The sequence below is a fragment of the Sapajus apella genome, unplaced genomic scaffold, assembly GCF_009761245.1.
Source record: "Sapajus apella isolate SASKATOON/1434 unplaced genomic scaffold, GSC_monkey_1.0 scaffold38, whole genome shotgun sequence".
Taxonomy (NCBI): domain Eukaryota; kingdom Metazoa; phylum Chordata; class Mammalia; order Primates; family Cebidae; genus Sapajus; species Sapajus apella.
Window position 1 is genome coordinate 758,045 of NW_022436978.1, and position 25,157 is coordinate 783,201.

At 50.1% G+C, this 25,157-nt stretch overlaps 1 protein-coding gene across 5 annotated transcripts; it reads left to right on the forward strand.

The window, feature by feature from the left end:
* The first annotated feature begins 896 nt into the window (after positions 1–896).
* On the forward strand, positions 897–18,483 carry CSPG5 (chondroitin sulfate proteoglycan 5). Of its 5 annotated transcripts, none has more exons than XM_032297945.1 (5): positions 897–1,146; positions 3,526–4,621; positions 7,893–8,081; positions 11,147–11,303; positions 17,962–18,483. In XM_032297945.1, the coding sequence occupies exons 1-5, from the start codon at positions 1,059–1,061 to the stop codon at positions 18,121–18,123; spliced, it is 1,692 nt and encodes a 563-aa protein (XP_032153836.1). In that variant the 5' UTR covers positions 897–1,058; the 3' UTR covers positions 18,124–18,483. The 5 variants fall into 5 exon arrangements, with proteins under 5 accessions (XP_032153836.1, XP_032153838.1, XP_032153835.1 ...); XM_032297944.1 differs by lacking the exon at positions 897–1,146 and adding an exon at positions 2,632–2,894; XM_032297946.1 differs by lacking the exon at positions 897–1,146 and adding an exon at positions 2,632–2,894 and having other exon boundaries at positions 11,147–11,222.
* Positions 18,484–25,157: the final 6,674 nt, after the last annotated feature.

Consider the following 25,157-nt stretch of genomic DNA (forward strand, 5'->3'; position numbering starts at 1 on the left):
TGCCAACCCAGTAAGTACTTCAGAGGCATGAAGAAGCTGTTGCCATATAAAACATCCCTGATGTCCAGATGCAGGAGACATGATTATGCGGACATGAGTATAAGCTCTAGGGATGTCAGTTTCCCTTTCTTTCACTCTCTTGTTCCTACATCTTCTCGCTGTACCCTACCACAGTCCTGTGCTCAGAAGTATTACTTTGACACTGGTTACCAAGAACTTTCAGATATGAGAGACAGGTTGCTAAATCTCTCAAGGTCACACTCATACTGAATCCTGCCCTTCCCATCACATTCCAGTGACTGAGCTTTCCCATTCATCTTATGGAGGTGTTACCCAATCAAGTGTGCTGTGCTCAGTTCTCAAACTACTGATAAGATCTGCTAAGGAAGATCAGAATGAAACTGAGTGGCAACGATTTAAAATCCCATATTGGGCCGGACGCAGTGACTCACGCCTGTAATCCCAGCACTTTAGGAGGGGTAGGCGGACGGATCATATGAGGTCGGGAGTTCAAGACCAGCCTAACCAACATGGTGAAACTGAAAATAACATCTCTACTGAAAATAACAAAATTAGCCAGGTGTGGTGGCGCATGCCTGTAATGCCAGCTACTCGGGCGGCTGAGGCAGGAGAATTGCTTGAACCTGGGAGGCCGAAGTTGCAGTGAGCCAAGATTACACCATTGCACTCCAGCCTGGCCAACAAGAGGGAAATTCCATCTCAAAGAAAAAAAAAATCCAAATTGAAGGAAGTGGTAAGCAGATTTCATCTCCAGGAAAGGGAAGAAGAAATTTAAATAGTTAACAAAATATATTTAAAATGACAAATACAAACTGGGGCAGGTAGAGCTTTAACAGAGTGGGAAAACTTCCTGCATCAACCCTTGTTGAAAACATGTGAGTGTTTGCCATGCCCCAGACATCATGGAACACATCCGTGAGACCTTCCCACACAGACCAGCCTCAGGAAGGCAACGAGGAGGTAGGCACAGCCGCTCTGACAACCACAACCGGAGTTGAAACAGAAGCAGAGGAACACGGAGAGTCTACATACAGTAAATGGTGACAGGAGTTAATCTGCACACAAGGGAAGCAGAGATGGGGTTGAAGGCAGTTCAGGGTGTGTTGCTTCTTCTGTGGCCAACAGGTGAGTGCTAATTATTTCAAACATATTTTACTTGGTCCCGGGAGGCAGCATGAAACTATGAAAGAAAGAGCCTTACCCCTTTTGCAAGGAGCTCCAGACCACAGTTCTGTGGTGGGTGTGGGTGGTTGCCATTCGCTCACTTATGCGTAATATGGAGCCTCCCTGTTACCAGCCCTGTGCATTCAAGTGTAGACAAGATGAGATGATGGGCATCAGCGCAACTGCTGAGGAGGCTTCATAGAGGGAAAGGTGAGAAGAACTGAGCTTTTCTGGCATGAGGGAGAGTTTGCCAGGCAGGAGAGGTAGAGACGCCACTAGGGCAGGCAAATAGGCTGCAGCCATAGTTCTGCTGAGAAAAGGGTTTTGAACCAAGGCAACTCCATCTGGAGACGTGTATGGGACCATCTCTTAAATACTGGGAGTTGCCCTAGTCTCCTTGGGTTGATACCCTGAACTGTCATTTGGGTGGGTAACACATTAAGGGGTAGACAGTCGGTTTGGGGGAATAAACCAGGTGACTAGGTTGTGGTTCCTCCTCCCGACAAAGCCGACTTCGTAGTGAGTGGTCCTGGGTTGCCCTATCAGCCCTGAAGCTGTGAATGGGCCCCACAGATCACTCTAAAGCCTGGTGTCCGTGTGTGCCCGGCTGGGGATCTAGTCCCCCTGGTCTACCCTGGAACCTGAGTTTCGGTGGTCTGAGACGCCTGGGGGACAACGTATCCCGGAGGAGGGACCAGGATTAAAGGCCGCTCCCCAGGTTGCCCAGAGATGGCTAGAAGGAAGGCAAGGTAGCCGCAGTCCCAGGGAGGGTCTCTCCCCTTGCTCCCGGGATGCGTTCTGGCGGGCCTGGCTGTGCGAGATCTGGGCTAGTGGCTTTGGCTGCGAAAGGATTAGGTCTGATCCGATTAGAGCCTGGGCCATCGGCTTTGCCCCCTTGCCAGGCTCTGCCAACGCCCGCCCTTCCCTCGTGGAGACCTGGAGACCTGGAGACCTCCCCGAGAGCCTTCCCGCCCGGAACAAGGGGTTAGTGCAGAAATCCGAGAGGCTCAGTGTGCCCCGGGCCTGGCTCGTTTCCACAGTGGGGGCTCGTGCTTCCGCCCCCCTGCCGCTCTTCCGAGCCCCGCCCCGACCCTGCGGGTATCCGGGCCCGCGACGTCCCCGCCTCCGTGCTCGCCGCGTGGCGGGTGGGTTCCTCCGGGTCGGGGCCCCGTGCCTCCTGTTCACCGGGAGCGGGACCGTGGCCCCACCCCTCAGGTCTCCCGCCCGTGCACCTGCCGCCTAACGCCGTGCGCCGCGCAGTGCGCCTGCCCTGCGCTCCCCGTCCGTGTGTCTCGGCGTCCCCAGCGAGGGGTCTGTCTGTCCCCCTGGCAGGCGGACCGAGGAGCCGGCGTCAGCGCTACGTGCGGCGGGGCGGGCGCGGCGGGCGGGGTGAGGGCGGCGCTGAGCGCAGCGGCGGCAGCGGCGGCGCGGGAGGCGGGGAGGCGCGGCGCGCCGGGGACAGCGGCGGACGGCGGCGGCGGCGGCATGCGGCTCCTCGCGCTGCCCATCGTGGGCTGAGGCGGCCGCAGCACGGGCAGGAGGCGCGGCGGCCGGGCGAGCGGAGGGCGCAGCCAGCTGGGCGGACCGCGGACAGCGGTCGGGGCGCCGCGCCATGGGCCGAGCCGGGGGCGGGGGCCCGGGCCGGGGGCCGCCGCCACTGCTGCTGTTGCTGGGGGCCGTGCTGGTCCTGGCCTCTGGGGCCGTGCCGGGTAGGTACGACTGCGCCCGGGACCCCCGCGGCTCTTGCGCCCCACCTAGGGCCGGGGTCCCGCTGGCAGCGGAGACAGGTGGAGCCGCGAGCTGTGGCAAGGAGGCGAGGCACCGCCTGGCAGCGGCCGGGCGGGGCAAGGGTCGCGGGAGGTGGCGGGGGTCCGGGGGAGGCCGACCCGGGTGGGGGTAACTGCGACCCCAGCGCGCGGGCCCTGGTGCGGGCTGGGGGCGGGGCCAGGGGCGGGGCTGGGGCGGGGCCTGAGGGTGAGACTTAGGGGCGGGACCTGGAGCTGAGGGAGGGCGCCTGTGGACGCGGCTCCGGGCAGGTCCCCGAGGGTGAGACTTCTGGGTGGGCCGAGGTGGGGGCCGCCCTGGCCCGGCTCTTCCGATGGCGAGCAGGTCGGGCGGGGCCCGAGCCGCGAGGCGTTGGGCGGGGTGTGATGCTGGGCTCGGGGACGGACTCCGGGATGAGGCTTAGAGGTGCCTAGTGGCCGGGGCCATCCTGGGGCGGTGGGGTCTGAGGGCGGCTGGGTCTGGGTTGACCGGGTCTAGGCGAGCGGGTCGGGCCGGGGCTCGAGGGCTCCCCCGCGCGCCGCCCTGACACCCCGCCCCTCGCCCTCCCGCATGCAGCGCGTGAGGCGGGCAGCGCTGTCGAGGCCGAAGAGCTGATGAAGGGCAGCCCGGCGTGGGAGCCGCGTGCCAACGACACGCGGGAGGAAGCCGGCCTGCCAGCGGCTGGAGAAGATGAGGCGTCGTGGACGGCGCCCGGCGGCGAGCTGGCCGGGCCAGAGGAGGCGCTGCAGGCGTCGACTGCGGTGACCGGCACCGCCTGGCTAGAGGCTGACAGCCCAGGCCTGAGAGGAGTGACTGCAGAGGCGGGCAGTGGCGATGCCCAGTCCCTTCCAGCTACGCTCCAGGCTCCCCACGAGGCCCTCGGGCAGTCATCCGTGCCCCCTGCCACTCCTGAGGCTACAGAGGCCAGCGGGCCACCCTCCCCCACTCCTGGTGACAAGCTGAGCCAAGCTTCTGAACTCCCCAAGGAGAACCCCTTGGAGGTTTGGCTGAACCTGGGGGGCAGCACACCTGACCCTCAAGGGCCAGAGCCCACTTACCCCTTTCAGGGCACCCTGGAGCCCCAACCGGCATCAGATATAATTGATATCGACTACTTCGAAGGATTGGATGGTGAGGGTCGTGGTGCAGACCTGGGGAGCTTCCCAGGATCACCAGGAACCTCAGATAACCACCCTGATACTGAGGGAGAGACCCCTTCCTGGAGCCTGCTTGACTTATACGATGATTTCACCCCCTTTGATGAATCTGATTTCTACCCCACCACATCCTTTTATGATGACTTGGATGAAGAGGAAGAGGAAGAGGAGGATGACAAAGATGCAGTAGGAGGTGGTGACCTAGAAGATGAAAATGAGCTTCTAGTGCCCACTGGGAAGCCTGGTCTGGGGCCCGGGACAGGCCAGCCCACCAGTCGGTGGCATGCCATCCCTCCACAGCACACTCTGGGGTTGGTCCCTGGCAGCAGCATCGCCCTCAGGCCCCGCCCAGGAGAGCCAGGAAGAGACCTGGTCTCCAGTGAAAATGGCACTGAGTGCCGCAGTGGCTTTGTGCGGCAAAACGGCTCCTGCCGGTCAGTGTGCGACCTCTTCCCAAGTTACTGTCACAATGGCGGCCAGTGCTACCTGGTGGAGAACATAGGGGCCTTCTGCAGGTAAGGGCATGGCAGGCAGGTGGAGAGGGGCGCTGAAGAGTGTATGTGAGGCCAACTCAGTAGAGGGCCATGTGACAGGCGCAACTTGCAAGAGGTTGTACTGTCTCAGGATTCCCAGGTCGAGAAATGTTCCCTCAGGCTTCTACAGAATTACTTAGTAAAATGCATTTCCTGTGACCTTATCACTAGAAGAGGTTCCTCAGATATAAGATTATGTCTTTCCTCTGGGTATTGTGTCCTTATCCAAACCCCTCAATTAAAAGGGCAAAATGAAGGGACTTCTTTAAGAGTTTTGGAAAGAAGCCTTTGCTGGGTTGAGGGATGTTTGCTGGAGAGTTCCAGCAGTGCTAGTGAGAGGGCTAGGCCCACAAAACTACTCTGTGGGATAAACACGGTTGCTGAATGCTGCTCCATGTCTTGTGCACGGTGGGAGGAGGGCCCAGTTCCCCAGAAGGGATGTGGGCATGTAAACTCAAAAGGGAGGAACCTCTTGGGAACAGACCCCAAAATGCAGCCACTCCCACAGGTAAAATCAAGCTGAGAGTCTTCAAATTGCAGATATGGGAGTGTTTCTTCACTTTGGAAGGTGGCTTTTTTCTCTCTATATTGATGTGAGTCTACCTTGGGATATCAAATCCATAATCCTTTTAAAGACTCAGAATTTAGTTTCCCAAAGGGCATCATCTGCAGCTCATCAGTAATTATCCTATTCACCTCACTCTTGGGAACTGGCCTCACACTGAGGTATTTAACTTGCTGGAGAGCTTGCAGCCTGATTCTGGAAGAATCCCACATTGGGGTGATCAGGTGATTTGCTTGTACAGACCGCAGAAGCAGAGTGCCGCCCTCAGACTCCTTTGAGGGTTGTCTCCATTGGCCCTGGGTGGAGCATTTCTGTCATCTGAGTGTCTCTTATTTAATTTTTAGCAGGACGAGTTTTCACCATATTGCCCAGGCTGGTCTCTAACTCCTGATCTCAAGTGATCTGCCCACCTCAGCCTCTCAAAGTGCTTGGATTATAGGCGTGAGTCACCGTGCCCGGCCAGGATGTATCTTTTAAATAGTGTCATTCTCCATGCTTCTTGTTCTTGTTCCTTCAGCAAGCATATGAAGAATTCAAGTTCCTTAGGTCTTGATGTACTGATAGGAGAATAACATATAGAAAGCAATGAGTATTTTTTGCCATTGAGTTCCAGTTTCTTTCTATGAAGTTTTCCTTTTCTTTTTTTTTTTTTTTTGAGATGGAGTTTTATTCTTATTGCCCAGGCTGGAGTGCAATGGCGCAATCTCGGCTCACCACAACCTCCGCCTCCTGGGTTCAAGTGATTCTCCTGCCTCAGCCTCCAGAGTAGCTGGGATTACAGGCATGTGCCACCACACCCGGCTAATTTTGTATTTTTAGTAGAGGCGGGGTTTCTCCTTGTTGGTCAGTCTGGTCTTGAACTCCTGACCTCTGGTGAACCTCCCGCCTCAGCCTCCCAAAGTGCTGAGATTACAGGCATGAGCCACCGCGCCCGACCTGAAGTTCTTTTTTTTAAATGGTCATGACATTAGGGTCACTCATAGGATGTGACCACACAGTTCTCAGAGTTGTCCAGCCATTGCCAAAAGGGGGTACTATGATTAAGATGTTATAGCAATTTTTTTTAAAAAAGGAAGTATGGCAATAAACTAACTTGCCACTGATTAAGAGCTACCAGAAATATGGGGAAACCCTGTGATTTTGCTCAGTTTAGGGGACTACAGTGATGATTTCAGCCTGGGGGCTGTGGAATCTCTGCAAAATCATCAGCTTTCATCCTATTGGAGGCCTGGAAGTTTTACCTTCAAAGTGAACTCCCCATAATGGTATGAAATTTGGAGCCCTTGCTGCCTCTAGAGAGCTGTAAAAGTTCCCAGAATCTCCTGGAGCAATCAGGAAATTCCCAAGCAGAAGAATAAGATTGTCTTCCTCACTAAGCTACATGGTTCTGCCAGCCATGGGTCTGCCAGCCTCTCATGCCTCACAAAGTCATCTCCACGTGTCCACTCCAGTTCCCCTCACTTAGCTTCCGTCCCAGGGTCACATTCGGGCCTCCCAACCAGATTCCTCCTCTGGCTGTGTACACTCAGGCCAGGCCACGGCTTGAAAACTATTTTTGCATTCCACTCACAGGAGACTGCTGAGCCTTTGGTTGCAGACTGCAGCATGCCTTTGTCTCTGTCACCCTGACCCGCTGCAGGGAAACAAGCAAAGCTGTGGCGGAACTTCTCTAGAACACTGGGGTAGAGGGCCCCACTTAGAGGGGTCTGCATTCCCTAGCAACCTCAAACAGATAGCCACCCCATGGCAGCATAGGCTCGGTTGGAAAACAAAGAATTTCTTGCTAGTCCTGTCTCCCCACCCTATTCTAGATGCAGAGTAGCCAATTCTCTTGTGCATAATTTCCCCATTTCTGGACCCCTTTCTCTTGTCTGTCATTCACCCTGAGGTTCATGTCCTCCCTCCTTTGCCTGCCTCTGTATCCTTCCACATCTTTCCTCTTTGAAGCAGCCTGGTTCCCATGGAAACAGCCATGTCATTGGAAGAGTTGGAGCCTGGGAATGTCCCCAAGGGCAGGAGAAAGTCACTCAACAAAAGGACTAAAACCCACCCAGAGGGTTGATTCTCACCGTGCTTGCATGACAGTTCTCATAGTACTAGGCTAGGGAGCTTTAGGGGCAGAACATGGGGGGCTGCAGCGAGAGAAGAATCTACATTCATCTTTCTGTTTGTCCTTGTCTGTCACTTCCTAATTTTTTGGTGTCTGCTTAGCCACGTGAACTGGGTGGGACTCCAAAACCGCAAGATAGGTTTGCACGTGCAGGGCAGGTCCTGGGACTTTGTAGTCGTAGCTCTTATTCCTCTTGTTTTTCATCATTCTTTCACCCAGAGCCCAGGGCAGGGAGAGGCCTGAGAGGATCCTGTTGGTGTCTTCATTGTGGCTGCATAGCAGAAGACCAGATTCCCTTCTCTCCTTGGTCACTTAGCAGTCAGAGAACTTTGACCAGTTCACTCAGTTTCTCTATACCTCGGTTACCTCATTTATATCACGGGCCTCAGAGCTCCCTGACCCACTTCATAGAATGGTTGTAAAGGTGGGAACTATGACACCAGCTCTGAGGTCTGCAGTTCCTCGAGATGGCCTTAGGAACAGGCTATGGAGATAGGTGTCGGGGTCAGGGCCCAGGCCCTTGCTGGGGCTGTGGCTGCCTGCTCCATCGCCACAGCCTCTCAATGTCGCTGCTGCAGGTGCAACACGCAGGACTACATCTGGCACAAAGGGATGCGCTGCGAGTCCATCATCACCGACTTCCAGGTGATGTGTGTGGCCGTGGGCTCAGCCGCCCTTGTCCTGCTCCTGCTCTTCATGATGACAGTGTTCTTCGCCAAGAAGCTTTACCTGCTCAAGACGGAGAATACCAAGCTGCGTAGGACCAAGTGAGTCTGTGTCACCCACCCAATCTACCCAGGTCGGGGTGTTGGGGGGCGCCCCAACCCCCCAACTGATCCAAGGATTTGTCGTGAGGGTTTCTGGCACCGGTGCTCCATTCCCAGCTGTTTTGTCCATGCTAAAGATTCACCCAGGCTCATCCATTCCCACACAGAATGTGCTGGAGCTGCCGCAGAGGTTAAGCCCCTGTGGCACACTGCCGCTGGCCAGCAGCTCTCCCAAAAGCCTGCCCTGGGCCTCTTAGAGCCTGCTCTGGAAAAGGCAGCCAGCATGTAGCTATTCCTGCTCTAGTCCCCAAGTAAGTTACTCAGTCTGCCCACCCGCCTGAGGCCCTTCTTCCCTACACTGTGGCAGCCAGCGGCCAGTGCGAGATTTCATTCACAATTCTGCATAGAGGAACTCCATCTCCCCCACGTCGGTCACCCAGAACCAGCTCCTTCCCACTGAATGCTGAGGAGAAAGGGTTTATTTAGCACCACACTGCATCACTTTTTGAAAGCTAATCAAGCCTGTATCCAATCAGAAGTGCAAGGAACTTAAGGAAATCCTCTTTACCTCTCCTGAATAGAATATGTGGGGAGAACTAGGGTTAACTTCCTCTACTGTGGATTTTAAGGGCCATGGGGATGTAGAATCTTATTTCGGCTCTTCCCTTAGCAAAGCAGTGACTGTTGTGTGCATGTGAGAATCAACATGTGTTTGCCTTTAAGCCCATGCCTTAAACACTTAGATGTGACCTTACACGGTGTGAGAGAATTGCTCCTATTATTAAGCAAAGTTAGAAAACGTTTTGGAAGCGTCACAGGAGTCACAAAAGGGAGATTGGCGTTCAGCTTCCTTGGGACCCCAGAGACAGTTTATGCAGAACTGCCCCCACTTCCCTTTCAACCTATTGCCCCATTAATGCCCCTCCCCTTGACCTGAGACTCCCTCTAGAGAATGTGACTGAAGGACTTTCCCTGGGTCCTGGGAGAAGGACAAAACACCATCTGTTGCTCCTTTGCTGGGTAGACTCACACAAAGTACAGATGCCAGAGGCTCTCTGCAGCCTTTCAGCTAACCGCCGTGGGGCTGGAAGGGCCTCTCCATTGTGCCTGTGCACTGAGGCAGGCTCATCTACGCACGTGATCACTCCAGAGAGACGCAGTCCTGGACCCCTGGCTCCTCACGCCTGCACCAAGTGGGTGGGTGAGCAGGGGTATGCTGGGGGCAGGAGGTGGGACTGCTTCAATCAGGGCAGCTGCTGATGAGGATGGGGGAGAGAAAGGAGCAGCAGCCAGGGCAGTGGAGAAGCAAGAGCTGAGGCCAGGGCCAGGACCCTATTCTAGGGCCTCCTGTTCTAGCCAGCCCTGTGTTTTTCACAGAACATGGCCCTCTCGTTTCTCCGCATGCCCTCTTTCTTTCCCAAGCCTGATTACTGCTTTGATGGTGTGACATGTGCCTGGTGCACTACAGATACTGCTGTAATTTATTGATTCTAAGATATACCTCTTTTCTCCCACATATTACCATCTCTGAAATTGGATTGTGTCTTACAATCACTGGCATCTTTTTTTTAAATTGTCTCACTATGTTACCCAGGGTGATCTTGAACCCCTGGGCTCAAGTGATCCTTCTACCTCAGCCTCCCAAATAGCTGTGATTACAGGCATGCACACTGTGCCCAGCCACTGACATCTTCTAATCACTGCTGGCCACATGGTAGCCATGATGTTGTTGTAATAGCCTGGCATGCACAAATGGGTTCCTAGCTGTTCATATTGTTGTCAGTCCCTTATCTAAAGTCTAAATGAATACTTCAAATATATCAGAAAAGCTCGGCTGAGTGCAGTGAGCCGAGATCATGCCACTGCACTCCAGCCCGGCAATAGAGCCAGAGTCCGCCTCAGAAAAAAAGATAATCCACAGCATTTGATGAAATACAGTATTTGGCCAGGCGCAGTAGTTCACACCTGTAATCCTAACATTTTGGGAGGCTGAGGCAGGCGGATTGTTTCAGCTCAGAACTTCGAGATCAGCCTGGGCAACATGGTAAAACCACATCTCTATAAAAAATACAAAAATTACCTGGGCATGGTGGCACACACCTGTAGTCCTAGCTACTTGGGAGGCTGAGGTAGAAAGATTACTTGAGCCCAGGAGGTCGAGGCTGCAGTGAGCTATGTTTGTGCCACTGCACTCAAGCCTGGGCAACAAAGTGAGACCCTGTCTCAAAAAAAACCAAGCAAACAAACAAACAAAGAAAAAAACAAGAAAAGAAAATGCTTTATAAACCAATAACCAGCATCAGGCACAGTTCTGTACCTATCAATAAAATTTAAAATAGTTTTTTAAAAAAGAAAGAAATACAGCATTTTGTTTGTTTGTTTTTGAGACGGAGTTTCGCTCTTGTTACCCAGGCTGGAGTGCAATGGTGCGATCTCGGCTCACCGCACCTCCGCCTCCCGGGTTCAGGCAATTCTCCTGCCTCAGCCTCCCGAGTAGCTGGGACTACAGGCACGCGCCACCATGCCCAGCTAATGTTTTGTATTTTCAGTAGAGACGGGGTTTCACCATGTTGACCAGAATGGCCTTGATCTCTTGACCTCGTGATTCACCTGCCTCGGCCTCCCAAAGTGCTGGGATTACAGGCTTGAGCCACCGCGCCCGGCCCTGTTTTGTTTTTTGAGATGGAGTCTCGCTCTGTCGCCCTGGCTGAAGTGCAGTGGCGCAATCTCAGCTCATTGCAACCTTTGCCTCCCAGGTTCAAGAGATTCTCCTGCCTCAGCCTCCCAAGTAGCTGAGATTACAGGCATGCGCCACCACACCTAGCTAATTTTTGTATTTTTAGTAGAGATGGGGTTTCACCATGTTGGTCAGACTAATCCCAAACTCCTGACCTCAAGTGATCTGCCTCCCCATAGCCTCCCAAAGTTCTGGGGTTATAGGTGTGAGTCTCTGCATCTGGTGAAAATACAGGATTTGATCCAGAAGCTGAGATGGTGCTACTATTGTCATGTTTTGCCGTGATTATTTCACTTACATTTTTCCTTCTCTCTTCTCTCCTAACCAGCAAATTCCGGACCCCATCTGAGCTCCACAATGATAACTTCTCCCTCTCCACCATTGCTGAGGGCTCTCACCCAAATGTAAGGAAACTTTGCAACACTCCCCGTACCTCCTCCCCCCATGCCCGTGCCTTGGCTCACTATGATAACGTTATCTGTCAGGTAACTTGTCTTCTTCACATCTTTCTTCTTATGCATGCTTTGGCCCCTGGCCCATGTCTGGTGTCTGTTTTAGAGTATAAAATCCCCAGAGAGCTCTGGAGGTCAGCCTAGGGCAAGTGGGTCGGGCAGTGAAGGCGAGAATAAGCACTTGATGGTGTATTACTTCTCTGACAAGCAGAATTATAGATAGAAAAGGTCTTTTTAAAATTTTTGTAGAGATGAGGTCTCACTGTGTCGCCTAGGCTGGTCTCAAACTCCTGGCCTCAAGTGATCTTCCTGCCTCAGCCTCCTAAAGTGCTACGATTATAGGTGTCAGCCACCTGCCTGGCTGAGATCTTTTTCTAGAATTACTCATAATTTTTAGCTTCATCTATGTTTTAAAAGTCTGATTATTGTCTTAGTTTCCATATCAAGGAGAAACACTCTGCTTTCACTGCTGGGTAATTTCATGATGGTCAATGAAGCAAATGGTGGTTGCTCTTTGGGATGGGGGGAAAGACCTCTGGGTCCTTGGGGCTATTTGAGGACCCTAAGAATTGGCAGGCTTATATACAGCTGAGCAGGGCCAAGGCCCAGAAACAAAGCACTGGCAGCGCCATAAGTCTAGGAGTAATCCTGTTCTTAGGAGGATGGGCTTATAAATATCAGCTGAAATCCAATAAAAGATCCCAACAGACCGTTTTCTAAAGACCCTGGCCTAGTGTATTGGCTGGATTAGATTGACCAGTAAAATACTAGATACTGTCAGAGGAATTTTGAAAACAAGACAGAAACCATCCAAACCCCAAATCAGGTCACATCCAAATCCTAGAATTCTCTATATCATGCAGGTTCCATACTTCAAGATATATGCATTTTACACAGATTATTATTATATATATATATATATGCATTTTACACAGATTATTATACAAGCAAGCCAAACTGAGACTTGAGACTGAAGCAATGGAGTTTAAGAGGAAAGTTAGGAGAAGTTCTTAGAAATCATGGACCATAGGGTGTCAGACCTCACAGGGGTCTCAGCAATCTAGACCAATACTGTCCAGTGGAGTTTCTGTGAAATAGAAACGTTCTGTATCTGCTCTGTCTCCTGCAACAACCACTGGCCACTTGCAGCTGTAGAAGTCTTAGAAGGTAGTTAGTGCCACCATATGACAGTGCATACCTGGACTCCCGGGCTCAGGTGATACCCCTGCCTCAGCCTCCTGAATCACTAGGACTGCAGGCATGTGCCTGGCTAATTATTTTAATGTTTGTAAAGACAGGGTTTCACCATGTTGCCCAGGCTGGTCCCAAACTCCTGGGATCAAGTGATCCTCCCCACTCAGCCTCCAAAGTGTTGGGATTACAGATGTGAGCTACCATGTCTGGCCTTCTTCTTTTTATAGATGGGGAAACTGCAGCCCCAGAAGAGGGAGGAGAGAATAAGAGTAAATGTGGCCTAATTTACAAAAACACAGAATAGGAAATCTTGGCCTGGTAGAGGAGAAGTAAATGGGTGAATTTAAATGTGAAACAAAAGAGGTCAACTTAGGATGATTTTTTTAAGTCTTTGATGTAAAGGGTAGAAAAAGAACAGATTTCACTTGGTATGCACCAAGATACAACAAATAAGGTCAAGATGAACATCATAACCAAGGAAACACTATGTCTCGTAAATGCCAAGATTGGTCACCATGATAATCAACCTACAGAGATGTAGGCACCCTGAGGGCAGGACAGAGTCTCACTCTTCTCAGTGAGCACTTTATCCCACCCTCTGTAGTAACATGCACACAGTCAGCACTTACTGAATACTAGTGAGTCATGGCCTGCCACGGGGGCTCTCAGTTCCACTAGCTGATCTGCCATTCTACAGATGGCAGCAGGTCCGCCGGGAAGGGAGCTCCTCCAGTCAGCATGTTCATTGTCCACGGTTGGTTCCTCCTCCCACTCTGCTTGACAGAGTGCAAGCTTCCTTAGGAAAGTTTCTGACCCTTGTGTTTCTGGTACCACAGCTTCAGGCACCTTTCCTCTTCCCAGAGGAAGAAAAGAAAGAGCTTCTCTTGGAGGGCTTGGATACACAGCCAATGCAAAGGTTTCCTGTTCTTGGCTGATCCAGCTTTGTGGAAAGTGAGGCTTTTGTATGTGAATGCTGCCACTAAGCCTGAGTTCAGAAGGTGGTAAGACTTGAAAACAGCAGAGCAGGGAGTGGTCAGCCATGGGAGGGTGGTGGTCGACTGTGGTGGGTGGGTGGCCACAGGCAACGGTGATCAAGCCTGGGGCTTGGGGGTCAGCCACAGGTGGGAGGTGAGGGTGTCAGCCATGGTGGGCTCTGCCTGAGAAGGGGTGGTGGGGAGGCCAGAGCAGCACTCAAACCATCCTTTAGGAAGCAGCAAGATCAGTCTCTGGTTCTCTCCGGGCTCCTCTTGGATCTTGAGGCTGGTGCCTTTTTTTTTTTTTTTTTTTAACTGAATACCCAGACTGCAAGGAGATTGAGGCTGGTGTCTTTCCCTTGGCTTGTACCCCAGGGGACATCACCCTCTCCTCTCTGAAAGCACTGTGGGTGTGAGGGGTAACTGTCTTATCCAGCAGGGAAGGTACTGGTGGATTTTCTACCTTCATCTCCAATTCTCTCTCCCTCACCTAAAGGTCAGACTTAGTCATGTACAAGATCTTGTGGGCATTGCTGATGAACACGGTTACCACTTGGTTGTGAAGTAAAGCCCTGCTCACTGCTGCAGCGGCCACACTGACTGCCTGCAAAGGGTGCCAGCAGCCAGGGAGGGTGAGAAAGCCTCCAGATGAGCTGGGAGGAGAGACGAGGGGTGCTGGAGTCCAGCCTGCCACATGGCCTCTCCCCACTCCCAAACTCCTTACTGGTATTGGTGTTCTCTAAAATTTTGGAGAGTTTTATTTATTCTCATCAAGGTGTTATTTCTTTTATGTAAGTAAAATAGATTGAGCAGGCCATTTTCCTACCCTGTTGCAATCATCTCTACCAGCCACACTCCGAAAATACTGCAAACAAAAATGTCTGGGGCTTTGGGCCTGTGACGGCAAAGGGTCAGTGGCTGGTATCTGTGCCGGTGGCACCTCATTCCCTCCACCGCTCCTCTCTTCCCTCGGGCAGATGTGCGGCTCTGTAGCTGACAGGCCATAGGCTGAGTCTGTGTGTGTCTTGTGTAGCTGAGCAACCAGCCTTGAAGGGAACATCAGGAGGCGCAGAGAGTGGAGGAAGCTGCCCGCGCTCCAGGCGCACCACGTGAATGAAGCCTCCAGAAACCCAGGGCGGCTGCCCCAACACTGGGCTGCCCCGATGGTCCCCACAATGGTGCTGTCGAGGCCGTGGGGTAACTTGGGTTGTCCTAAAATTTGACAGACCTTCCGGGATTTCAGTTTATTCCTAAGATTTCTCCATTGATGTCCCTGTGCATTTTTTAAAAAATCTTTTCCAATTTAAATCGTTCTCACTTTCCAGACTCTCCTCTTGTATGTATTTGTTAAAGCACTGACTGCCAACCCTCTTCCAATAGTTTGCCTCTGGCCAGTGGGGTTCAGGCCTGAGCCCACATGACCGCTGGGTTGAAGGGTGCCCATATCACTGGGGTTGGATGCTGGGAGCCGGGGCCTGCAGTGGTTCCTAGAGACTTATGCCAGATGTTGGTCCAGCTCCTTGTGATAAGGTACTTCTGTTAAGTCCAGGGCAGTTGGACCTTCTGCTGTGGAATTCAGCTACCCTAAGCTTAACAGGATCAGACTCTGGAACAAACACCTGGGTTAGGAGAGCCCCGCCTTGGTGTAGACATCTCCTCGCCTGTTGTGTTTGGCGGAGGTATTTGGTGTGTCTAATAGCACTGTTTGCATACCTCTGCTCCTTGCTTTTGGGATATGCTTCTTCCATCCCTTGGCCCAGAAGGCAGTTTTCTCATCTGGATCCCATGAACCCTCGAGGGGTCAGGTTTTAATCTGGGAGTCCACCTTCATGGCATCGAAGCTCCAAGGCCCAGGTCTGTGAGGAGTCACTCAGTCCACTTTTCTTCACATCATAAGAATGTTTCTGAGCCCCTGTATGTCCCCAAAGAATATGTGATGAAGGAGGCGAGGGTGGGAGGTTATCTTGAAAGACATAAAGCAAGGTGTATCCTTGTAAGAGGAGAGGTGAGTCTGGGTCCTCTTGGCCTGTTCCAGATTTTAGTGTGGTTCAAAGTCCATCCTACCTAGGATAATTACGGCTCAGCTCTCAAGCTTTCACATCCATGGTTCCCCCAAACAGTACAGAAGTACATGAAATAAAAACATGCAGTTCTACTTCACCCCAACTTCCTCTCCATAAAGTACACACATGTGCATACACACACACACACACACACACACCTGTATCTATATTTTTAAAACATAAATGAGATTTTGCTATGCATAAGTTCTACCCTTTACTTACTTTCAATCAGTGTGTCATGAAGATCTTTCCATCTCAGAAGACAGACATTTGTGTCACTTCACAGTGTTTTCTGATTCTAAGCAGTCATTGACCCATTCAACTGGCCGCGCATGCTGTGTGCAGCTGCCTTGCCTGATGTCTGCCTCAGTACTCTACGAAGTTCATTTTCTTGTTTTTTTTTTCATTGGAACAAGAAACATGTGTTCCCCTGTCTATAAATCAGGTGTGAAGTCTTTGAAACTCTACTAAATTGTTCTCCTCAGTCTGGGCCTCCGGAGAAGCACCGAGTGAGGGGGCAGCGGGCAGCTGGCAGTGGTTTCCGTGTGCACGAAACTTGTGGATGCCCCGGTGTCCTGTGTGTGCAAACACCATGGAAAGCCTGGGGTCTTTCCCGCTTTCTTTCTAACCCATCACTGCCATAATCTAGTGCTGTTATGGGTCAAACTCGGTAGCAGGCAGCACAGACAAGGCTCACCAGAGTTCTATGGAGAATGCCCTGGTCCTTAAGCATGATGGTCATCTTAAATTTTGGTAGTGGTTAAAGCAAGAATGGCCTTAGCTAGCTGGTCAGATTAGGACACTCTCTGCCTTCTTGCCTTCCATGAATCTCATTGAGTGATTACCCATCCGCTTCCATCAGCAGAGTTCCAAGCACTTACAACAGCTATTTGGGGCACCAGAGAAAGAACTGGGGCCCACTGAATTACACTGGATATATTCCCCTTAGGCAGTCCTAAAGGAAGTGAGTAAAGCAAGAGTTGCCTCAGAAGTTCTCTGAATGTGCAGAATGTAGATCTGCAGGACTGCATGCTAGTGTGGGCTTCCTGAGAACCTTTAAAGGGAAATTCAGGCTGGGCACAGTGGTTCACACCTGTAATCCCAGCACTTTGGGAGGCCGAGGTGGGCAGATCACTTGAGGCCAGGAGTTTGAGACCAGCTTGGCTAACAGGTGAAAACCCATCTCTACTGAAAATGCAAAAGTTACCTGGGCATGATTGTGAGCGCCTATAATCCCAGGTACTGGGGAGACTGAGGCATAAGAATCACTTGAACCCAAGAAGTTCAAGGTTGCAGTGAGCTGAGATCATGCTACTGTACTCTGGCCTGGGTGATAGAACGAGACTCTGTCTCAAAAATATGTACATACATACATACATAAAATGCAAATTCAGCTCAGGTTCAGGAGCTTGTCAGAGGGAGCTTGTCACAGGGCTGCAGGCAATACCAGTATGGCTTATTACGTTAGAATCAGCAGCGCAAATATCACCTTATGCAGAGTGTGGTAAGCCGTTAAAGCTGCCAGGCTCATTAGGGCTTGGATTGAGGACATACCTTTTTAGTCAGCATCTTTTGGCAGGTTCAGTTGTGACAACGAGAGGCTGACACATCTTTGACCTCTAGTCAGAGGACATGCGCTTACTGTGGGGAGAGAGGCCCTAGCATAGCCAGGAGCAGGTCTGCACGTTACCAGTCCTGTGCGTACCCTGCAGTATACACCGATGAGACATGTTCCCTGACCAAGACATCTTTGTGAAAGCAAAACTCAACAGGATGGAGGGCCAGAGGAAGGCCGGGCTCAGCAGGCCCTGAGAGCTCATCAACACCTGAGGCTGTAGAGGCACTTGGGCCAAGTATTGAAAGGGATTCTTTCTCTGTCCAAGAGAAAACCTTGGATATGGCCCAAATTAAAGGTATTTGTAAGCTGATTACTGTCAAGGTTTCCTCTCTGCCTGGACATTGCTTTAAAGGATGACTTTCCAGCCGGGCGCGGTGGCTCAAGCCTGTAATCCCAGCACTTTGGGAGGCCGAGGCGGGTGGATCACGAGGTCAAGAGATCGAGACCATCCTGGTCAACATGGTGAAACCCCGTCTCTACTAAAAATACAAAACATTAGCTGGGCATGGTGGTGCATGCCTGTAATCCCAGCTACTCAGGAGGCTGAGGCAGGAGAATTGCCTGAACCCAGGAGGCGGAGGTTGCGGTGAGCCGAGATCGTGCCATTGCACTCCAGCCTGGGTAACATGAGTGAAACTCCGTCTCAAAAAAAAAAAAAAAAAAAAAGGATGACTTTCCTAAAAAGTTGCTGCTAATGAGTTAGTTTGATTCCTTTTAGTTCATTCAGGTTTGGAGCTTTTCCCTTTTTCAGTGATGCTTCCTTCAGCCAGACAGAAAAACCTGAGATTATTATTTGATTGCTCTATACATTGTCTCCCCCATCAACATTTTTCCTCTTCCAGGATGATCCCAGTGCTCCTCACAAAATGCAGGAAGCTCTCAAGTCCTGCCTGAAAGAGGAGGAGTCATTTAACATCCAGAACTCCATGTCACCCAAACTTGAGGGTGGTAAAGGTGACCAGGCTGACTTGGATGTGAACTGTCTTCAGAATAATTTAACCTAAAGCAGAGAAAGAAGAGAGAAAGCAGGGGTGGGGGGTGGTTGGGGGAAGAAACATTATCTCCTCTTGTACAGAGTCTATTTCTTGTAACCATTTGTTAAACTCTTTTCTTTTTCTGATCTCATGGCATGCTTTGATGTATTTTGTACAGGAGGCAAAAAAAATACTTAAAATAAGCAAAGAAACGGAACAGAATTGCATACATTGGGTTGTTTTGTCTGTGCTGTCTGTACATTGCTTCTGCTGCTGTGATTTCTAAACCTGTGCTGTTATTCAACTGACTTTTTTTTGTACTTTGACCCACCTTTTTTTGAAATATCAGTAAAAAACAAAGTTCTTGAAATAAAACTTTTTAAAAAGTTATTCGTTCTCTTAGTCATTGTGTCCACTCCTTTGAGTTTGAGTTACCCTCATTGAAGATGTTTATTTATTTATTTATTTTGAGGTGGAGTCTCGCTCTGTCACCCAGACTGGAGTGCAAGGCTCACTGCAGCCTTGACCTCCCCAGCTCAAATGATCCTCCCACCTCAGCCTTCTGAGTTGCTGGGACTACAGGTGCATGCCACCACACCTGGCTAATTTTTAAACTTTTTTGGAGAGGCAGAGTCTCACTATGTTGCCCAGGCTGGTCCCAAACTCCTGGGCTCAAGCAAACTCTCTCCTCAGCCTCCCAAAGTGCTGGAATTACAAGTGTGAACCACCACACCTAGCCAAAGATGTATAATTATTTATTTTATTTATTTATTTTTTGAGACAGCATCTCACTCTATCACCCAAGCTGGAGTGCGGGGGGCATGATCTCAGCTCGATGCAACCTCCACCTCCCGGGTTCAAGCAATTCTCATGCCTCAGCCTCCCAAGTAGCTGGGACTACAGATGCATGCCACCATGCCTGGCTAATTTTTGTATTTTTAGAAGAGACAGGGTTTTACCATGTTGGCCAGGCTGGCAAAGATGTGTATTTAAACGTTTTTGAAATCTCAGAAATGGTCTGTGTGTTTGTCTGCTTAGGCTATCATGGCAAAATAACACAGGCTGGATTGCTTAAACAACACAAATTAATACCCCATGGTTCTGGAGGCTGAAAGTGCAAGATCAAGGTGCCAACAGGGTTGGTTTCTGATGAAGCCTCCCTTCCTGCCTTGCAAACTCAAGCTCCTTCTCATTGCGTCCTCACACGGCTTTTCCTCTGTACGCATGTGGAAAGAGAAAGAGCTCCGATGTCTGTTCCTGTTCTTACCAGGACACCAATTCTATTGGATTAGGGCCCCTCCTTTATCACCTGTTTAATCTTAGCCCGTTATAAGCCATATCTCCAAATACAGTCGCAGTAGAAATTGGGGCTTCAACATATGGATTTTGGGGGAACACAATCAGGCTGTAACAATCTGTGTCACCTGTTATTAAGAATACTCTGGCCGGGCGCGGTGGCTGATGCCTGTAATCCCAACACTTTGGGAGGCCGAGGTGGGTGGATCATGAGGTCAAGAGATTGAGACCATCCTGGCCAACATGGTGAAACCCTATCTGTACTAAAAATACAAAAATTAGCTGGGCATGGTGGCGTGCATCTGTAGTCCCAGCTACTTGGGAGCCTGAGGCAGGAGGATCACTTGAATCTGGGAGACGGGTTGCAGTGAGCCGAGATCACACCACTGCACTCCAGCCTGGCGACAGAGCGAGACTCTGTCTCAGAAAAAAGAATACTATTTCAGCCTGGGCGTGGTGGCTCATGCCTATAATCCCAGCACTTTGGAAGGCCACAGGGGAATCACCTGAGTCATCAGGAGTTTGAGACTAGCCTGCCTAACAAGGCGAAACCCCGTCTCTACTAAAATACATACATATATATATATATATAATTAGCCAGGCATGCTGGTGGATGCCTGTAGTCCCAACTACTGAAGAGGCTGAAGCAGGAGAATCGCTTGAACCCAGGAGGTGGAGGTTGCAGTGAGCCAAGATTGTACCACTGCACTCCAGTCTGGGTGACAGAGTGAGTCTTACAAATGTTTAGTAAGCTGGGCAGCATGGTACACACATCTAGTCCCAGCCACTCTGGAGCCTGAGGCAGGAGGATTGCTTGAGTCCAGGAATTCTGGGCTATAGCGCGTTATGATGATCAGGCGTCCGCGCTAAGTTTAGTAAAAATGTGGTGTCCCCCTGGGAGCATGGGACCACCAGGTTGCCTGGGGAGGCGTGAACCAGCCCAGGTCAGAAGCAGAAAAGGTCAAAATTTCCATGGTGATCATTAATGGGATTAAGCCTGGAAATAGCCACTGCACTCCAGCCTGGCCAACACAGCTGAGACCCTGCCTCTAAAAATTAAAATAATCTTTATTAAGCACTTACTTTGAGCCTGGCACTATGCTAGATGCTGGGAATACTAAATGAATAAAAACAGATCCTAACCTCAACAAGTTAGTAGTCTGCTTGAGAAACAGACATAAACAATTAAACAGTGTGTCAGTATTATAATAGTGTGTGTCAATACAAATAATTAGAATAGCATGTCAGTGTGTATAAAGCTATGAGAGTTGGAGTTAAGATTTCAGAAAGGGGCTGGGCATGGTGGCTCACACCTGTAATCCCAGCACTTTGGGAGGCTGAGGTGGGTGGATCACTTGAGGTCAGGAGTTCAAAACCAGCCTGGCTAACGTGGTGAAACCCTGTCTCTACTAAAAATGCAAAAATCAGCTGGGCATGGTGGCAGGCACCTGTAATCCCAGCTACTTGGGAGGCTGGGGTAGGAGAATTGCTTGAACCCAGGAAACGTAAGTTGCAGTGAGCCGGGATCGCCCCGCTGTACTCCAGCCTGGGTGACAGAGCGAGACTCCATCTTGAAAAAAAAAAAAGATTTCAGAAAGCCTTCAAAGACAGGAGGTTTAAATTGGACTTTGAAGGATAAGGAGGCATTTTTCAGGAAAACATAGGAGACAAGGACGTTGAGGGCAAAGGTAGAATACTTAGGAAAGTAGTCTGTATGACGGGATCGTGTGATAAAGCTGCAAAGGGCAATTTAGGACAGATTACAAACAGCCTGAATGCCATTTAAGCACAGAACTGAGGGAAGGTCAGATTTGTTTTGTGAAAAGACAGCTCTGGAGACAGTGGGGAAGGCAGATTGAGGGTGAGGGGTTGTAGAATGGGGACGGATTAGAGAGTAAAGAGTTCAAATAGCCAGACTTACCAACAACGAGGGCAGTTTTCTTCAACTTTTTGTCTGTGCTCAGTCTGTGATCATTCCAATAACTGGATTCCCTGTGTATTTCTGTCACCTAATTTCTGCTGGTTCTACCTTTTGTGTGTTCACATGTGCCTCGTTATTTTTTACTTTGTGCTGGACATTGTATTTGAGAAATATTTTGAAGCCTAGGATGATTTCTCCCTCTAGAGAGGGTTTCTATTTGCTTCTGTCAGGTACCCAGGGGCACTAGAATTCTGAAGTCACAGTAATCCAGATTCAAGTTTGGAGATTTTTTTTTTCTTCTTTTTCTTTTTTTTTTTTTTCTGAGATGGAGTCTTGCTCTGTCACCAGGATGGAGTGCAGTGGTGCCATCTCTGCTCCCTGCAACCTCTGCCTCCCAGGTTCAAGTCATTCCCCTGCCTCAGCCTCCTGAGTAGCTGGGACACAGGTGTGCGCCACCACACTAAGCTAATTTTTTTAGATTTCACCATGTCGGCCAGGATGATCTCCATCTCCTGACCTTGTGATCTGCCTGCCTCGGCCTCCCAAAGTGCTGGGATTACAGGTGTGAGCCACTCTGCCCAGCCCAAGTTTGGAGATTTTCTGAGCCACTGAAACCAAGCCACAGACCTATCAGATTATGTAAAGGCTGGTTTGCTTCTGGTTCATCCTTAACCCTAGCGTATAATCCTCTCAGGTCACACCTCAAAACAGGCCGTGGTTTACCAGTATCCCACCTTTCATAGGTCCTGTACTCCAACTCCCCCTGCCCAGCCCAGCAAAACTTTCAAAAACACAACCCATTCTCTCCATCGCCTCTGCTAAATGGGCAAGTGCCTGAGGGCCCAAGTGGCCCAAATGCTGGGCTCACCTGTGTGGATTCGTGTCCTCTCTGGGATGTCTGCCTAGTAATTCTTTAGTATCTTGTCATCTCTTTGATGCTTTTCAGATGTTTGCACAGCTCTTTGGCTCCTAGTGGAAGAGTTGGTACGTTTACCTAGTCTCCCATTTACTAACAACAGAAGTCCTCTGTTTTCATTCTGGGGCTCTTGCCCAGATGGTGTTCAGCTGGCGCCATGAGCTCAGTCTGCTCTTTGCTGTGGCATAGGGCTGCATACTGGGATGTGTGTCATGGGTTTCTAACCATATCATTTACTCACTTTGGGGAGATCGTTGGTTCTGCTTAGAACTTCCTGTACTCTCTTAATTAGGGAGCTTGTCCTTCATGGATAGGTACCTCTGGATCCTTTCACAAGGAGGCTCCAATCAAGAGGGATTGGATGTAAAAGTGCTTTGTAGGCTGGGCGCAGTGGCTCGTGCCTGTAATCCCAGCACTTTGGGAGGCTGAGGTGGGCGGATCACCTGAGGTCAGGAGTTCAAGATTAGCTTGGCCAACATGGTGAAACTCTATCTCTACCAAAAAAAATACAAAATTAGCCGAGCATTGTGGCCTGCAGTCCCAGCTACTCGGGAGGCTGAGGCAGGAGAAATTGCTTGAACCTGGGAGGTGGAGTTTGCAATGAACCGAGATCTCACCATTTCACTCCAACCTGGGCTACCAGAGTAAAACTCTGTCTCAAAAAAAAAAAAAAAATAGTGCTTTGTAAATTCTAGATCCCAACCAGACATAAGGGTTTCTTAGTGTTGTGCTCTGTTTTGTTTCCGCCACAAGAGTGTTATATGTGTCAAAGCCCTTGGCTCTGTCTCACCCACCCAGCACAATGCAGGGGGGATAGGAAAGCCCAGATCAGAAGGGAAGCAGGAGAGGACGGAAGCCTGTGGAGTAGAGCTACTGGATATTGCCAAGACTCTTTGACCCAAAGAAAGGGCTGAAGTGTTGGAACAGGGTATATTGATTTCCATCTGTGCCTGTCCTCTTTCCTGCCAGAGCGTTTGCGCTTCTTGATGACTGTGATCCATTGGCCTGGCAAGAGTCCTCTCTGGGGACCTTGTCCTTTCTCAGATAATTTATCCTAGTGAAAAGGCTCGTCTGTGCTCCAGAAAGCAGCACTAAGCACTGAACCCAGAGCTAGAAGGCCTCTCTGTTTAGGAGCCATGTGCTCTCTGAACCTAAGGTTCTTCATCTGTAGAATCTTTGCCTTTTCCCAGGACTATCTAGGCATTGGGGACATAGCAATGAACGAAACAGACCAAAAACTTTGCTTTGTGAAGCTTATTTCTCAGTGTCATGAAATTCATTCAAGGTTCTTCAGGCCCAAGGGAAAGGGTGGGTACCAGGAGGGGGACAGAGGCAGCTTCACTGGTCCAGCGAACAGGGATTGCCGCGTGCTACAGCAGAGGCTCTTTCCTCAGCCCAGGAGCTCATTGCAGGCAAACAAGCAGCTTGGGGGAAAGAGTGAGAAACTCCTCTAAAGCAAGCTTGGAAAAAATACTGTCTTCTGAGGGTATAACCATTAGATGACATAAAGTACTGTTGGAAACAGATGCTTGGTGCTGCAAAGAAAAATTAGCACTGAGACAAAGGATGTTTTAGCAACGCAATTTTTACTTCCTGGACTGCAGGAAGGGTACTCCCGCTAGCCACCTTGCCATGAGAGTACAATGAACAAAAGGAAACACCCAAATTTATCCCTTATGCTTTTGGGATCGTCCTTACTGCTGTGTCTGATCTCCGTTGGCTGGAGTTAGACCTCACAATCTAAACTAAAACCCAATTGGCTAACAACTTAAAACTTTTCTAAACAGGTAAAAGCAGTGGAGAGCTGGAACATGGCTGTGAGCACATCCAGCACAGATATCTTGGTTAAACTACAAGGACATAGAATGTACTATGTGCCTGTAAGCATGGCATGTTTAACAGCTACATAGGATAGGGCTTAACAAAGAGGTATTAGCACACTTATGATTTATTCTTTAACAAGAAAGGAAACTTTAAAAAGGAACTTTTCTACTTTCCACAGTGCATAGGAAAAAGACTGCAGAGTTACCCTAAGGCCTCAGATGGCCAGCCAGGCTAAGTAACACTCCGGCCAACAGTTTATGAAAACCAGAAGAAGGACTGGCCACAGTGGCTCACGCCTGTAATCCCAGCATTTTGGGAAGCTGAGGTGGGTGGATCACCTGAGGTCAGGAGTCTAAGGCCTGGCCAACATGATGAAACCCCATCTCTACTAAAAATACAAAATTAGCTAGGCATGGTGGTACAAGCCTGTAATCCCAGATACTTGGGAGGCTGAGGCAGGAGAATCAATGAACCCAGGAGGCAGAGGTTGCAGTGAGCTGAGATCACGCCATTGCACTCCAGTCTGGACAACAAGAGTGAAACTCCATGTAAAAAAAAAAAAAAAAAAAAACAGAAGAAGAATGTGACAATCAGAGGGATTTGCCTCCTGGTACCCATGTGCATGAAATTCTGGAGTACATTCCTAGGAGCAGAATTGCTACGGTGGAATTTAACTTATCTTGACCTTTACAAGATCATAGTTAAAAGTGGTTATATCAGGCCTGGTGTGGTGGCTTATGCCTGTAATCCCAACACTTTAGGAGGCCAAGGTGGGTGGATCATTTGAGGTTAGGAGTTCGAAACCAGCCTGCCCAACATGGTGAAACTCCGTCTCAACTAGAAATACAAAACTTAGCCAGGTGTGATGTCAGGAGCCTATAATCCCAGCTACTTGGGAGGTGGAGGCAAAAGAATCTCTTGAACCCAGGAGGTGGAGGTTGCAGTGAGCTAAGATCGCACCACTGCACTCCAGCCTGAGTAACAGAACGAGGCTCTGTCTCAAAAAAAAAAAAAGGCGATTGTATCAGTGAATGATTCCCACCAACAGCTGATGAGCTGCCTTTGCTCCACGTCCATAGCAGTGCTTGGTAGTTTTATACTTTGTCA